This window comes from Mytilus trossulus, chromosome 8 (assembly GCF_036588685.1).
Source record: "Mytilus trossulus isolate FHL-02 chromosome 8, PNRI_Mtr1.1.1.hap1, whole genome shotgun sequence".
Lineage (NCBI taxonomy): Eukaryota > Metazoa > Mollusca > Bivalvia > Mytilida > Mytilidae > Mytilus > Mytilus trossulus.
This window is the reverse complement of record NC_086380.1, coordinates 10,274,686-10,293,185: the sequence shown is the minus strand read 5'-3', so window position 1 is coordinate 10,293,185 and position 18,500 is coordinate 10,274,686. Positions and strand designations below refer to the sequence as shown.

At 31.7% G+C, this 18,500-nt stretch overlaps 1 protein-coding gene across 1 annotated transcript; it reads right to left on the bottom strand.

The window, feature by feature from the left end:
• Positions 1-528: 528 nt before the first annotated feature.
• LOC134727323 (heat shock 70 kDa protein 12A-like) lies at positions 529-1,632 on the bottom strand. Its single transcript, XM_063591701.1, has one exon. It carries the CDS (start codon positions 1,630-1,632, stop codon positions 529-531), a length of 1,104 nt encoding a protein of 367 aa, XP_063447771.1.
• Between the last annotated feature and the right edge of the window lie 16,868 nt (positions 1,633-18,500).

Genomic DNA, 18,500 nt, shown 5'->3' with positions numbered 1-18,500 from the left:
TTATTGAACCATAAAACTAATTTTTGACTCTTCACATTTTACATAACCCGCTTCGCGGATTATTCAATGTGAAGAGTCAAAAATTAGTTTTATGGTTCAAAAAATTCAAAATAGATGATAGCCAGTCATTAAATGAATTACAATTCATCTAAACTGTATCATAAATATTTCATTTTTATCGTAAAAAAATAAGTAAAAATGAAATTCTTATTTATCTAAATGTATTATCTACCTTGTTTGGGAAGACAACGTTTCCGGAAATAGTTCACACTTTCCGTTATCAATTTATGATTATTGTATTGATATTTGAGACTCTTCTTGTTTTGAAATGACCAGTTTTAATAGTGATATAAATATGATTGATTTAAGCTAATCACAAGTATGTATACGTATGAATAAAGATTTCAATGAAATTCTGTCGAATCTAAAATAAACCAGAATATAAATATTTTCGTCAAAAACACAAATAATTAAGTTAAAAAGTAATCAAATGAAAGAAGATTTAATTCAAACGACTGATTCTATGTGTTATATCATTTCAATCGTAACTCTGTGTTTCTTGCCCAGTTCAGTTCCGGAAATGTTTACTTGTATTTCTGTTTCCCCTAAAACCACATGTACTTTTATTTTTTCAGTAATCGTTGGATTTGGTTTTTTAACTTTGATTACTCCTAATTCGGAACACCCTTCTTCGTCCGTATACATGGGGTTTTCTTTTTCTGTTTTGAAAATATACAATTTGAATTCTCCGCCTTCGCTTGGTCGACTTATAGCCGTTGTCTTAAAAATTTTGCCTGGTTGAATGGGTTCCTTACGCTTAAGAAATGCATCGAATAGACGGATACACTTGGCTTCGCCATTTACTATTTCAAGGTGACTCTGATCATGAATTGCAGGGTCAAATGGTTTTTTCTTCCTAAACCCATATGTGCACCTAGATATTCTGTGAGCTATGATACTTGGTTGGTGACCAAACATTACTGCGCCTTGCATAACGGCTAAATCACAGTTCTTTGGCACGATAACTGGAAGTTTGGGAAAGGTATCTTTTACTGCCTTTTGAACAAGCATGCATTGTGAAAAACCTCCGACCAAAATGATTTGAGTTATTCCATCGCAACATTTCTCGGAAAGAATGTCTAACATAAGTTTAATCAGAGAATCAATTCTTGACTGAAATAAAGATTTAAAAAGACTAAATTCAAATCTTATTTTGTCTCCTTTCAGTGACACTTTTGATGAAAATTCTGAAGAATCTATTACGGATTTTAAAGTTTGGCCCACATATTCCTTACAAACAAGATTCAATGCAATTGGTATTTTCATATTTATTCGCCCAGTGGTATTAGGTTTAACTGATCTCTTTTTATTTTCAAACTCTCTTGCTAGATCAAGGTAACTTGCAAGATGTTCTCCTTTTAATGCATTCATTATTGCTGGATTGGTGATTTTCTCCATCAAATTGAAAAACTCAGCATCAACTGACGTTCCCCCACAACTACCACCGGATGCAAAATATATCTCTTTAAGTCTTCCATTATTGATTTTTTCATGGACTGTTATGTCAGCTGTGCCGCCTGAAATGTTTGAGGTTAAGAATCTCACTTGAATATATGTACACATTGATATCATTTTACAAGAACTTGATTTCAGCTTTTTAACATTGTTTCAAAGAAGCAAATATACTGTAGATGAGTGTTTACGACATTATCGAAAGACACACAGATCTGAAATTATTATCCAACCAAAATGATATTTTAACAGTTTCATTTTACGCAACAACACTTAATCAAGCATATAAATTCGAAAGACAGTTAATTAAGCACAATTTTATGTTTCTTTTTCACCTTTCTCAGATTTACTGCAAAGTTTGCTCTGTCATAAACTAAACAATGGCGTTGTAATACTGAATACAAGAGCAAATGTTTAAAGTATTTTAACGTAGTTTTTAATTCAACAAGACATATTCTCCATAACATCATTTGACAAAGCTCTACTCCATGCCCTGAAATCATTTGAATTTCGACAAAGGCAATAGAAATATATTGTTTGATTTCAATAAATGTCATTGGGTGTCAGTAGCTTTGATCCTTATTTTTCAAAGAAAGGGAAAACTATGATATACTATTAAACACAATTGTTGATGCTAATCTAAGGTAAAAATATTCAGAGCTCATTTCCGTTGAATTTTGTCCGTTTTTACTTACAATATCACTTTGCATACTGTTACATGTTTATTTGAATAAAACTTGAAGAATTCACCTCTTACTATGGTTTCTTTTAATCATAACTATAAAAAAAAAGTCTGTATGGGACTATCTACGACTTGAATGAGATATATACATGCCATACGATGGAGATACATGTATGGTATAGTAGGAAATGTGTAGTGGACATTTGTAAAGCGTACATCATCATGTTTGTATAATATTTTAGTTTGAATCTGCATTTCAGTTTTTTAACATTGTTTCAAAGAAGCATATATATTGTAGATGAGTGTCTACGACATTATCGATGGACACACAGATTTGAAATTATTATCCAATCAAAATGATATTTTTCACAGCTTCATTTTACGCATCAACACTTAATCAAGCATATGAATTGGAAAGACATTTCATTAAGCACAATTTTATCTTTCTTTTTCACCTGTAAAAAATGCGAACAAATGGGTTTTTTTTCCCCAGATTTACTGCAAAGTTTACTCTGTCATAAACTAAACAATGGCGTTGTAATGCTGAACATTTAGAAGTAGGAAAACACATTGCGTACAAGAGCTAATGTTTTAAGTATTTTAAGGTAGTTTTTAGTTGAACAAAAAATATTCTCCATAACATCATTTGACAAAGCTCTACTCCATGCTATATAATCATTTGAATTTCAACAAAAGCAAAGAAATATATTGTTTGATTTCAATAATCGTCATTGGCTGTCAGTAGCTTTTATCACTATACCTCAAAGATACTATGATATATTATTAAACACAATTGTTGATGCTTTTCTAGGGTAGAAATAATCAGAGCTGATTTCCACTGAATTTTGTCCGTTTTTTTTCTTAAATATCACTTTGCACACTGTTACATGTTTATTTCAATTAAACTTGAAGAATTCACCTCTTTAATACCAATGTTCTTTTAATATCAATTATAAAAATAAAGTATGTATGGGATTATCTACGACTGGACTGATATATATACATGCCATACGATGGTGAAAGATGTATGGTATAGTAGGAAATGTGTAGTGGACATTTGTAAAGCTGACATCATAATGTTTGTCAAATATTTTAGTTTGAATCTCCTTTCGGTGTCAATTTCGATGTGAAAATCTATCTTTGAAGTAGCCTTCTAGTTTCGGTAATACCTTGAATACACAGTTTACATAGGTATATGTGATACGAGCACTTATTTTGGTAATTTGATTATAATCAATATATCCAACGCAAATAAGAAAAAAATGGGTAGATGCCTTTCTTTTCTTTTCTTTGAGAAGGTTTTGCACTAACGCTGCATCATAAGAGTTACAAACAAAAACGTCAGTAAGTTACTACAAACAGAAACAAGTGAAACTGCGAGCTACTGCTCACTGGTGATACCCCCGCCGCAAGTGGATAATATTAATAGTGTAAAAATATGCAAGTGTTCAGTAAACAGGAAGTTGTCAAGTGATGAATCTGAAAAGGCATCACACGGTATAGCTGACTTATATAAATCCTGAAACCAAATTTCAGAAATCCTTGTATTGTAGTTCCTGAGAAAAATGTGACAAAAATTTTCAACTTGGCTATCATGTGTAAAATTATACAAGTGTTCGGTAAACAGGAAGATGCTAAGTGATCAATCTGAAAACGCATCACACGGTATAGCTGACTTATATAAATCCTGAAATCAAATTTCAGAAATCCTTGTGTTGTAGTTCCTGAGAAAAATGTGACGAAAATTTTCAACTTGGCTATCATGTGTAAAATTATACAAGTGTTCGGTAAACAGGAAGTTGTCAAGTGATCGGTCTGAAAACGCATCACACAGTATAGCTGACTTAGATAAATCCTGAAACCAAATTTCAGAAATCCTTGTATTGTAGTTCCTGAGAAAAATGTGACGAAATTTTCATGGGAAGGACTGAATGACGGACGGACTGACAGTCAGAGGTAAAACAGTATACCCCCCCCTTTTTTTTTAAAGCGGGGGTATAAAAAACATTGGAATACCGACTGGCTGTAGATATATATTGAATGAACATAAAAATATATTTTCGATGTATAAGATGTATAGTTGTGTACTTTTATAAATTGTTATTTTGATGAAGAGATGTCTCATTGGCACTCATTCCACATCTTCCTATATCTATGTAACGGACTGTCTTGCTTGAATATATTTGATACGTATATAGTTCGGGAAGTAAGACGCTTTTTTAAATTATGATTAACTTATAATTTTATACCTTACCTCCCAAGTCAGCTACTATATATTTCGTTCCTACCGGAGCAACAACTATTTCAGGGCCAGCATCAGCACTTTTTTGAATGGGCTGCGTTTGGCAGTAAATTGAAGCTGCTTCTGGTTCAAGGGCTATACGAAGTTTGTGTGAAAGTATGCCTGCCTGTGATAATATCAATCTTTGAACTATTGTATAACATATAACAAACTACTAATGAAAATAAATATTTAGGCATCGAATCCATATGAAATAACGCTTTTCCAGTCTATAATATCTATATGAACACAAACTAATGAATAAGTGGAAAGACGCCATGAACATATGAAAAAGCACTATCTTTTTTACATTTTACATTCACATTGTATACGAATGTTTACATTGGTCAAATGCTACGAGGTCATTCATTTGAAGATAGTAAAATACCACCATAGTAATAAACATGTTCGACTAATCAGGCAAAATGTGCAATTGGGGGACTATTGTTATATGTCGTCGCCTTAAATCAATTAAACGACATGTTTTTTTTATATAACTTGTTTAATGTTGAACATTTTTTTTATATTGGTTCCGAAATTATGTGTTTATACTCTATTTGTCGTTTTACAAATAATCCTCTGTTAAAAATCTGATAGTTGTAAACGTATTTTAAGAATAGAATATTTGCGCAGTCAGAAGTATGAACAATGTTTCCTCCGCTCATTAAAAGTTTAATTTGTAAGAAGGTACACTGATTTGGTTTGAATGATTGAGTGGATAAACTATCATATTCAATTGTTTGCTGAACAGTTTAAATTGGCATTATAAGTAACAATGTTTTAATGCAATCATGCAATAATGAAATAATTTTGCGATGATTCTTTATTAAAATGTCTTATATGTAGACTCTCGACTCTCCATTCTCAATGACAATGATTTATCTAAAATTGAAAGTTTTAGTAATACCAATGCATAAATATCCCCTTCAATACTATCTTAGCTAACCAATAGTTTCGATCCACTCCCCTTTTTTCAGAGTGGATCGTAACACTTGGCTACAAAAGATGCTTAAATACATATGTAAAACAAAAACTACCTGTTCAGCACTTGTCCTCATAAACAGTTTTGCATTATCATTCCATATGGCTGGCACTGTTAGTACCCACAAAATATCATCTACTCTGATATTTTTCACCAGTTTTTTAACTCTTTCAACGAAATGATCTTTCAGTGCTTTTATTGATAAGGAAAATACATCTAGAGCCAGAACTGATTTGCCACTAATATCTTCAATCATTAAATCTTTCGATAAATTCTAGAAAACATGTACAATATTAGATATCGACAAAAAATAAGGTCATTTAACTTCAAAATATTTATTATCGGAGTTTCAGATATATATTTTGACATTTTACAGAGAAAATATCTAATAATAATTATGAAAACAAAACTCGAAATTAATGGTATTTTTTCATGTATCATCAGTGTGAAAAAGCTATCTTATGAGACAAGAAGTGACATGGTCTTTACGTGTTAAGGTGCTTATCTATCCCAAATTCATGTATCCAGTTTAATATTTAATGTTATATTTGTAATTCTCATCGGATTTTGTCAAATGTGTTGACGTCTTTTTTTATTATATTGATGTGTAATGGTAAAGAAAATTAATCACCGCCTTCATTTATTAGATTTGATTTTGTTCAACGTAATCTGTACGATGTTTTACGTTTGAAGTTAGATTCAAAACAAACCGGACATAGTTATATAATATAGTTAATTGCTACCTGAGTTTGCTATTCATAAGTATTGAAATGTGCATTGTTACTCTATGTAATATCAGTATTTAGTTCATTATAACCTTGAACCAATCCTAATTCTATCTTATTCATTCAAATGTGACGTCATTTTTAATTTTTTGATGATCTGTTTTACATATTCAAATGTGATGTCATTTTTTTGTCATTTCTTAGAATTTAAAATATGACGTCACTTGGCGTTAAGGTTTTAATTTGTTCGGATGTGTTTATTTTTTGTGTTGCATTTTGGCGGGTTATGCAATGTACATCGGTTGTTTCCTGTAATTAGTTAATACTTCAGTTTTATCATGCATATCTTTTGTATAGTCATTTTATAAAAAATACTGTTTGCAAAAGTATAAATTATTATAGGGATTTTCTGGTACCTAACAGAAAACCCTGGCCGTTTTTGGCACAATTTTGTTAACTTTTGGTCCTCGATGCTGTTCAACTTTGAACTTGTTTCGGCTTTCAAACTTTTGTATCTGGGCGTCACTAGTATGTCTTGTGTGGACAAAATGCACTCTTGGCGTATTAAAATTTTAAACTTGTTGCCTTTTGTTAGCTATTATTTGTGTGTTTCTTTGTCAATAATGTTCTCCTATTTATTTATATTGTAGTCTTGTAATGTTGTATTGTCATTTCGATGTTATATTTCACATGTCAATAAAAAAGGGAGGTTTGTCATGCCACAAAATCAGGTTCAACCCACCATTTTTTCCTTTAAAAATGTCATGTACCAAGTCAGGATTATGGCCATTGTTATATTATAGTTCGTTTCTGTGTATGTTACATTTTAACGTTGTTTTTCAGTTGTGTCGTTTGTTTTCTCTTATTTTTGAGTGTGAATTCACATAACTATAAGAAGTGTCACAGTACTTATCTATCCCAAAATCATGTATTTGGTTTTGATGTTAGATTTGTTATTCTCATAGGATTTTGTTTCTGTGTGTGTTAAAATTTAATGTTGTGTCGTTGTTGTCTTCTTATATTAAATGCGTTTCCCTCAGTTTTAGTTTCTTACCCCGATTTAGTTTTTGTCCATGGGTTTATGAGTTTTGAACAGAGATACACTAATGTTGCCTTTCTTGACCAAAGGTAGACATTTGTCTCACTTACATAAGGCAGAAGTACATAAAAATCATAAATGTTTGGAATTTGTATGAGAAACCTATGATTTAATAAAAGCTAGTAGTAAATTTGAGTAAACGGGAAGTGACGATTTTAAAATGTAATGGATAGAATATTCTTCGCTTGTTCTCCTAACAGTAGGTTTTAAATCGTCATTATAATTCTTTAACTTATAATATTATTTGACGTTGCATGTTTCTCCCGATTCTGTTGCTTTCACGATTTAACAGCAATTTAGTGTTTGATATAATCTTCCCGATTAACTGATTGACGGTCGTGATTAGTTATACTATTTTTGTTCTAATTCGTTTTTTCCCAAAAATTTTAAATGTCACTTGAAAGTTATATGTTAAGATTTGCATTCCCTCAAGGAAAAACGACTGAAGATGAATAATCTATTTATTGTAAGTATTTTGTTTCATATAACTCTTCAACGGGCACGGTACTTATACATCCTCGGATTTCAGTTGTTTTGTTTGAGCTTTTCTGATGAAGGTAAATAAAGGCAACAGTAGTATATCGCTATTTAAAACTCATAAATCCATGGACAAAACAAACTCGGGGTAACAAACTAAAACTGATGGAAACGCATCAAATATAAGAGGAGAAAAACGACACAACATTAAAATGTAACACACACAGAAACGGACTAAGTATTAGCCAAAATCCTATAAGAATAACAAATATAACATCAAAACGAAATATATGAATCTGGGAAAGATAAGTACCGTGACACGTCTTAAAGTAATCTGAATTCACACTCAAAAATAAGAGAAAACAAACGACACAACGAAAACAAAACGTTAAAATGTAACACACACAGAAACAAACTATAATATAACAATGGCCATATTCCTGACTTGGTACAGGACATTTTTAAAGAAAAAATGGTGAGTTGAACCTGGTTTTGTGGCATGCCAAAACCTCCCTCTTTTATCCAGACAAGCGTTTCGGACTCATTTAATTATCCAACGTGTTGTTATCAATTGTATTCAGTAACGTATTTCCATCAAAGCTCATAAACTATATTTTGAAAAATACGTGCTAGAATGGGCACTTAATACGAGATATATATAAAATCTAATATATGATTGTTTGTTTGTTCAATCAATAATGAAAATGAAATAGTGAAATAATCATTCTCTTTAGCAGCCAATATGGTTCAATTTTGTCAAATAAGCTAAGAAACATTGATGATAAATTATTCCCTTGTAAGTGAATAATTCGACCTCATTGAATCCGTATTCATGTGAACTTCAATTCAAAGCCTTAGCTAGAGACGGATAACACATACAGTGTGCATGTAAAGTTATTTAAAGGAAAATAATGTCAATTTTGAAAGCGAAACAAAGGTTATTCATGTAATTAACTGATTCGATCCACAAAAATCATTCTTATAAAGATCATAAAATTTAACATATATTTTTAATCTACCCAATCATTAATTAGATGGCGTCTAAACCAAAGTACACACGAAAAGAAGCTGCATAATATCGAACCAATGCCATGTTAACTGTTTATTTTCGACTTTTAATAGTTTGGATAAATGTTTAACATTGTTATAAATCAATTATGATAATTTTCGGCAAATCACTGAACAAAAATTTGACAGCTAGTGCCCCTTTTAGAAAACTTAATACCATAGCCTGTTTTGTCAAATTACTTGTTATGCACATTTTAAGTTATAAATTGCAAACATTGTAATATGTAATTTTGATTTAACTTCATATATGTACCTTGTTTTGATACAATATCATTTTAATTCTTGAAAAGAAAAAGTAATCTCCATGAAGTTGGTCACCAATTAAATCGGCATATTCATTTTCTGCTTCGTATCCAAATGCAACAAACTTTTTGTCACTATCAAGAAGCAGACTTGTAGGTGTTTTTAACGACGCAAGTTCTCTACTCTCAGCATTCCATGATTGGTTTGCATGGATCTCTAGTGGATCTCGTTTGAAATCGGCATAAGATGAAAACGCATAACCAGAATAGGTTGTTCCAAAATCTATTGCTGCAACATATAAATAACTAGACTCTGCCATCATATCAAATCCAGTTTATCTTTCACCACATAATACATTTACAACATAGGTACATCAATTTGTCAAATACTGGCTGAAATTAAATAAATAGGTAATGAATATACTGGTACAAGTTACATAAACATCAAAAATACAACGTATAAGTAATTTTTCATATACTTTTCTTTTATCCTTCTTAAGGTTTTCATTGTAAAAACATATCACAACAAAGAAGAAGCATTTAAAAATAAAAAAAAAAAACAACATCAAAACTAAGGTTGAAAATGAAATGACATTTTATTAAATTTGCCTTTCGTCAGGAATACTTCAACCTCAAACCATGAAAGTAAAAGATGCATACGCACATTGATATGGAAAATGGGAAATATTATGACCAAACGAGAATCAAAACAAATGACTCAAATTGACACCCATCAAAAATCATCTTTATTAATATGTGACTGTCATACAAGTGAGGGATTTAGCGCTATAAAACAAGGTTCAATCCATCATTTTCTACATTTGAAAATTCCTGTTCCAAGTCAGAAATGACAGTTGTTGTCCATTCCTTTGGCGTGTTCTATCATTTGATTTTGCCATTTAATTAGGGACTTTCTGTTTTGAATTTTCCTCGGAGTTTAGTGTTTTTGTGATTTCACAGGACCCAGCAATTCACAAGTGTATACTGTAATTATCTGTCGGTCTTTTTAGTTTTCTGCCATGAAGTTTTGACTTTAATATTAATTTGTATGTCACTAAGATATCTTTCGCATATAACCTTCGTTAGTTGTTAAAACGAGTCTGTCTATTTGATTTACAGATGAATTTCCTATGTACATTTCAAATGAATCACTAAACGCGTAATATTTCGGCCTATGCTATATTGACACTTGAGTACAACTACAGAATCTTTGTGGACAATCATCGTTATCATCGGATTATATTTCACCATGAGCGACGTAGCCCTCAGCTTTTCAAGTACTGTTTATCTTTCCGTTGAACATTTGTTCTTCTCTAGTTGTTATCAGAATTGTGTTGTATATTCAATCCTCATTCCTGATGTTATAACACAAATGAAACATGGTGAAGCAATAAAATAATAAAGCATTCCGTAAGTAAAAATAAATCTTTCAAACTTGCCTTTCGTCGTTGTTCTAAACGTTTGAAGGCCAACTCCCGTCTCCATTTGTAGTAACCAATTTACATCAACTATGTTGATTTTCAATTCGACGAGCTATGACGAGATATGAATCTACGGTTAAGAAGTGAGTTAACAATCACTTATTAAATGAAATGAATGAGTTGTGAAAAATTCGGTCAACTTCTATAAATGAAATCCATGGTTGTGAAGGCAGTACTAAATAATAACATGTGACTATTCAAAGTGCACATACTTAATAGTATTTCTTTTTTATCTACTCGAATAATGTCGAATAATCTTATTGATTTATATCTATTTACCCTCACTTAAAGATAGGTCAAAAGATATAAAATTACAAGGTTAAATATGTGCAACGCATTTGTCATGTTTGTTTTAATTCGTAATGTTTTACCCGTTATTGTCACGATAAAGTGTGATGTCCTACTCCTTAAGTGCGACAATGTTATCCACTAATAAAGTGCGATGATCTGCGTTTTTCATTTTAAAACACTACAGTGTATTTTCCCACAAATTATCAACGTTGGCAACGTTTAACAGTGTCATGAGGAGAAGGTTTGTCGAGATTAAGGGTTTGTCGAGATTAAGGGTTTGTTTTATAACACAAGACATAAAGGACGAAAGAAACAAATAATATCAATCTTGAACATTGCGGAGGAGCTCGAGGTTAACTTAATTTGTAAAATTGTAAAATAAAATTTAATTAAAAACAGCTAGGGTAGTAAAAACAATACCTTTTTACTTTCTAATTAGATAATTCTATATAAGTATACATTTTTTTTTATCTTAAAATTACAGCAACCTAGATGCATAGTATCATCATATGATTGCCAATATGACTTGATGTAATTAATGCAACCTTTATTACAGTATGACCTTTAACGTGGAACATTCGATTTGTCTTACAGCATGTACACCGCATAGTATTTTATTACGACCAAAGGGCCTCAATACAACTAGTGTGAAGCAATTCAAATGAGAAAAATAGCATCGTAATTTAAATAAACAACAATAAACGAACAAAAAACAACTACCTCTTAATTCCGTATAAACTAACTACTGCAATGTAACTATTACACTTTTTGGACAACTATCAGATCGTACGCTAAACAATAACAAGAATAATGTATTTCCTGTTACAAAACTTTGAATTTTTCGAAAAACTAAGGATTTTCTTATCCCAGGCATAGATAACCGTAGTCGTATTTTTCACAACTTTTTGGAATTTTGGATCCTCAATGCTCTTCAACTTTGTACTTGTTTGGCTTTATAAATATTTTGGTATGATCGTCATATCGCACTCCAGCGACGGACACCATCGACCTTTAGCGTAGACGAATCGGATTTAAGCTTGACCATCATGCTTTATAGTACCATTGTACTACACATATATATGAATAATGAAGCAAAAAGGGAAAGAGAGAAGAAGAGGAAATACCTCACAATAAAAAATAGAACAAATCTAGTGGATAAATGCATCACTAGACATTGTTCAAAACAAGCTGAACATCGACTCTTCTCCTAAAATTACTTTTTAACTCTGCACTGACTATAAAGGATCTGTAATGTACACCGAATCCAGAGTTACTAAATATTTCATATTATTAAAACAACTGACTATATTCCTTAATTCAAGACCGTCACATGAATGAATGGCGGGATTGAACAACTTATATTTTAAGATAGCAGTCCTTCATGTAACCCGTGAAATGCCGGTGACTTTTCTTAAAGAGAGATCTACTTGTCGTTAAAAACTGTCAGAAACCCAAGGTAAATTAAAACAAAATGGAGAAATCCATTAAAAAAATAACAACATTTAAGGCAATATCAAATAACGAAACAAATGGGACACGAGTGACATATTCCAGACTTTTACAAAGAAAGTGGTGGCATAAACCTATTTGAACCTTACACTGGTATGACTTTTATTTAACATATTAAGAGTTAATCCAAGCTGACATCACTGCGCCTCTTATATGACAGAATTGCTCTTTTTTGTTCATGTTGATATAATCACACTTTCTAGTGAGGACCCGTCACAACTGCATTTTCTTGATAGTTTTAGTAACACTAATCGTTATCTTGATGATATTTGTTCGTTAAAAACATTGTTTTATTGGTATAATTATTGTTTTGTTATCCGTAATTTAATACCCAACTAATTTTAATGTTATGTACAAATTCAATTTCAATCGATTTGTGACTTTCGAACATCGGTATTTTACTGCCTTCATGTACAATCACAACGATGTGTTGATATCTATGTTTTGTCGGTTGTAAATGTCGCCTTTACACTAGATCCACAAAATGTTGGCATTGTAATGATTGATACCGAAATCTTAGACAAATGATTTTTAAAAAGATGTAATTGGACTTTAAAAAAAAATCAGTCCCTGCGAATATTCGAAAGATCTGTAATTAGTGTCTTTTTTGTTGTAGAGATGGATAAATACTCTGTCATGTCCTGTCTATGTGTTTATTATTTTTTGTTACTTCTACTGGTCTGACTTGTAAAGCCCATTTCTGCAGATTTTCATAATTTGTTCACATGTTGAACTGTTTCAACATTATCTCAGATAAGTTAATGGGTTGGCACACACGAAAAAGTTAAATCCCGCCACAGTCTTCATGTACCTGTCCTAATCTAGGATCCCGTTATTCTGTTGTCTTTTGTTGCTGTAAATGATATTTTTATTTAGTTCAATACTTATATGTACTTGACTTTGGTGTAGATTTTACTTAAGGTAGCGATACACCGTTAGGGAAAAATCCAAAAAAGTGACACTCATAATTTTTAAACTACCTGTTTCCCTACCTTTTTCACAAACAAGGCTTAAAAACTTAGCTTATGCATTTGAAATTTCCATAGATTTCATTTCCAATAGTAAACATGGTGAAATATAACTTTTTTTTGGTGCAACAATGATACAAAATATTGCAAGGAGAAGGTGAAAATGTAACAAAAGTTTGGTTCAAAGGACAAGGAAAAGTTCACTTGATGAGAGTGATACCTTATCTGAAACCATAGACATTTATCTTATCTATCAAGAGGTAAAATCAAAGAGCAGAATGCTCTGAGGGATACGATTGCCATAGTTTTCATTGACACATGTATAGCAGTTCTGCCAAATTTTCATTAAACAAATGCATGAGATTTGGCCAAAATTCAAAAGATCAAAGAGGAAAGAAATAGATCCAAGAATACTGTTGCAAAAAAAGCATGAACATGCGCGAGTCTCAAGCATTTTTGGCCGGTAACCCTGGTACAGCTGGATAGTATTATTCTCTAAACTAATTCAACTGCACATGCAAAATGTAACAATCTGAATAGTCACTCAACTTAAAGAATAGCCAATCCCCGTTACAAGTGTATGCGCCATGTACTTAGTGTGTTTTATCGAATTATAGTTATCCTGTACCATTGTAAACTCGTACCATTAAAAAAAAAAATCGAACCATTGCTAACTCGTACCAACTTATTTAAATGCATTCAAATGGTGTTAAATGATGAATATACATGATATACCTTACTTTCACCCAATACCTCTTAAGTCTGTAAAATGTATATAATTTGAAAGTACAATGACCAATGTGTAGCTTATGTTCCTTGTATATTGGATAGAAAATACTGTGGCAGATGTAGATAATTAAGGTATATACAGTTTCACCCAAAGAAAATTTTTCATGAATAATAAAATCTTAGCAGTTAGTCAAAATGATTGCCAAAATTATTTTTACTGTCTATAAATAAATGTAACAATGAAATTTAACTGATTCCTGTTAAGGGGGTCCGCATTTTCCCTGCAAAAAAAGCACATGGCTTTCAACAATTGTAAACATAGCATTCAATTTGTGATCATGGATTACAGCTTTAATTAACTTAAATTGGATATATACATATTCAACATGATCAATTTTAATAAGGTACAGTTAAAGCAATGTTTTAACTTTCCTCTGGATTAAGTTCTACAGTGGCGGATCCAGAACTTTTCCTAAGGGGGAGCCCGCTGACTGACCTAAGAGGGGGCCCGCTCCAGTCATGCTTCAATGATTCCCTTTATTATCAACCAAATTTTTTCCAAAAAAAGGGGGGGGGGGCTGGATCCGCCTACGTTCTAGTTTGAAAGATCAGTTAAAACATTAATGCTTCAAAACATTCTTTATTTTTGTCTAAGTTTTCATTTAACTCCTGTGTAAAATTCAAGTAATTCAACTTTATTTCTATTAAGTTTACAAACAGAAACCCATAAAACATCATATTTTTTATATATTTTTCTGAATGTTACGACTTCCCAGTAGTACAAGTTAACTTTTTTGGTTCCAATGCCGTGGTACGAGTTAACTTGCTTCCGTATCTTATCACCGTAATTCTAGGAGGAACCCTAAACTGGACCCCTATCATATTGTGTTCACTTATCGCTACACTGACCTTCGGTGCGAAGCTATATATAGAACGGCGGACCAGTTTAGGAGGAAACCCATTTCTTACTCTTTAATTATTGAAGTTCCTTTGGGTCAGAGGGCATGACTCCTTTCCGTACACACTCCTCTGTTTACATTGAGATCGTTCTTAATATAATACGACGTTTACCGGCATTAACGAGTTAATTCTTCTTGACGAATACTTCGAAAAGGGAGACAACTCGAAACGATAACATGGAAGATTCCATTTCTGCTGAAGGGGTGTTATAGGTAATTTTTACGATGAAACATTTATTTTAATTTAAATTATGCATGTGATTTAAAATTATGCAACAACAATAGCCCTCCATATGCAGACAGACATAGAAAGAATCCCATGAGTTTCAAATTAATCAATGAAGCGGGGAATCACTCAATCTGATACCCCTTGAAATCAGGAAAACTACACGCATGTGGGGTCTCACTAATTAGCGACAAAAAGCGTCAAGAAGCGACAAGAAGAAAAATAATAAGCGACAAAAAGCAACAAGAAGCTATTTAGCGACAAGAATGCATTTTGTTATCACATACATTAAAATATTTTTTAGGATTATATTGAAAGATGAAGAAATAAAAAAAAAATCGATGAAGAGATTGTGTACTTTTTATTATCATATTGATAGATGTAGAAATTAAACATGTGTAAGAGCAAAGGAAATGTAAACGCTATAAAATGAAAATAAAAACAAAGATTTGTCACCTTCCTTTTGAAGGATTTGATAAAACAAAAACATGAAATATTATTTCCTTTCTAACTGTACAATTAATTTTTCCTGATAGGACCAACATTAGCTGTGGCTTCACTCTAAGGTAATACACAATTAAGAGCAACAAATGAGATTAACTAGGTGAGTGTCCTTTAAATAATTGTTTTATTGCAACAATAACATCCATTAACACCTTCAACAATTACACGCACCAGAATATAAAATTATTGTACCGAATAGTGAACACCTGTTGAAAACTCAAGATTGTCATCAGTTTCCTTTAATCTTCAATCTATATGCATAAACATGATAAATATCGTTAAATGAGACAATACACTAAATAAAATGATGAAAAATATTCACATTTTAAATATGTTTTCCTCTTGTTTGATTTCAGTTCTTAATTTGTATTTCACAATTTTGTATGAATTTTCTGGACAATTATGCACAAATAATGCATTTTGCAAGTTAATTATATATTGTACAAAAATGGTTTTAAAAACAAATAAAAAGACAAAATATACTTCCTGTGATACCTTATAAAATATCATGTAAATAAATGTAGCAACTGAATTAGATTTACAAGTTTCATTTTCCCCCCTATCAAAATTAACTTTCCTGTCGTTGAAATTGTTTTCTTTTGCATATTTTTTTAATATTTATTTCAAATAAGTAATATAAATAAAAAAATGTTTTCTTGTCGCTAAATAGTTTCTTGTTGCTAATATTATTATTCTTGTCGCTTCTTGACGCTTTTTGTCTCTACAATTCTTTTTGTCTCTAATTAGTGAGACCACTCATGGGCATTAATACATAAACAATCCGCGACTTGCGATTTGGAACAAGAACGTTTATTAAATGATATGATGAATGGTTCTCCATTTCTTTATGAGAGTACAGTATCAAATATCAGTTTCATAACGGTAAAATATAGAAATACTCCACTTCAGTTCTTGTGACAGAAATAGAATTATCGATCGGCTTTCAGAGAACTCTCGCAAGTTATCAAAATTTGGGAATTCCCTCTGACGTGTTTCTAAATTTATAAAAACACTAAATATAAATACTGTTTAATTCTGATTTTCCGTATTGTTAAAAACACGCATATAAGTCAAGGAAAATATCACACATGAAGATTATGAGTAAAACATTACAGGAAAGTTGTTTATGTTCAATTGTTTTGCTTGTTTTTACCTTTTAAAGCAAGACAATCATAAGAATCTGAGATGTTGCCGAATGTTTAGAATAAAACGAAGGACGTGAGGGAGTGTGTCAAAGGGGCAATGATAAAAGTCTACAGATTGCTTGACAGCAATCGTATCCCAAAAAATCATGTGCATTTGTGCACGTATTTATTAAATTAATCTTGTCAACCATTTTTACGTGCAGGTTTATCAATTATGAACACACATTTGTATATCTGTTTCTTCATGATAACAAGCTAACGGTATACCTGGAAAGAATCCATATTGAAATTGTAAAAAATATTTTGATTTTGAGTAACATGAGCATTTTCATCAGTCTCTTAAATTTCAATTCTGTCAGTAAGAAATTTGAACTATTCTGTTTTGTTGTCCTCTCCACAGAGAAAACTACTCTAAACCCATGGTGTTCTAACAGAACCAACAACTTTCCGTCTAGCACCAGCCCCTTGCCCTTTTCTCCACCAAGTCGTTAATTTTTCATTTAGTAAACACCAAATACAATGTCTACTCTTGGATACTAAGTGGTGCAAGATTTTATATAAGGCAGTATGTCATAATTTGCATAATCATTAAATAGTTGTGCACGTGGTGGCCTGGAATTAACCATTGCTGCTATTGTTATTATTGGGTATCTTATAATTATAGCCATCTGATATTTTCTGTTGTTCTATTACCGCCTTGAATCAGATACTTGTATATAAAAAAGATGTGGTATGATTGCCAATGAGACAACTATCCACAAAAGACCAAAATGACACAAACATTAACAACTATAGGTCACCGTACGACCTTCAACAATGACCAAAGCCCATACCGCATCGTCAGCTATAAGAGGCCCCGATAAGACAATGTAAAACAATTCAAACGAGAAAACTAACGGCCTTATTTAAGTAAACTAGAGGATCTAAAGAGCCTGTGTCCCTCACTTTGGTCTATGTGAATATTAAACAATTTAAGGAAGCAGATGGATTCATGACAAAATTATACTTTGGTGATGGTGATGTGTTTGTACATCTCAATTTACTGAACATTCTTGCTGCTCAAAATTATCTCTATCTATAATGAACTTGGCCCAGTAGTTTCAGTGGAAAATGTAAGGACAATAACTCTTAGGGGATCTATTTACCATTTCAGTCATGTTGACTTATTTGTAAATCTAACTTTGCTGAACATTTTTGCTGTTTACAGTTTATCTCTATCTATTATAATATTAAAGATAATAACCAAACACAGCAAAATTTCCTTAAAATTACTAATTCAGGGGCAGCAACCCAACAACTGGTTATTCAACTCATCTGAAAATTTCAGGGCAGAATGATCTTGACCTGTTAAACAATTTAACCCTGTCAGGTTTGCTCTAAATGCTTTGATTTTGAGTTATAAGCCAAAAACTGCATTTTACCCCAATGTATTATTTTTAGCCATGGCAGCCATCTTGGTTGGATGACCGGGTCATTGGACACATTTTTCAAACTACATACCACGAAGATGATTGTGGCCAAGTTTGGATTAATTTCTCCCAGTTATTTCAGAGGAGAAGATTTTTGTAAAAAATACTAAAATTTACGAAGAATAGTTAAAAATTGAATATAAAGGACAAT

Bases quoted from the DNA above. Each gene is read 5' to 3' on its own strand.
- LOC134727323 (XM_063591701.1), bottom strand. From the start codon at position 1,632: ATGATATCAATGTGTACATATATTCAAGTGAGATTCTTAACCTCAAAC.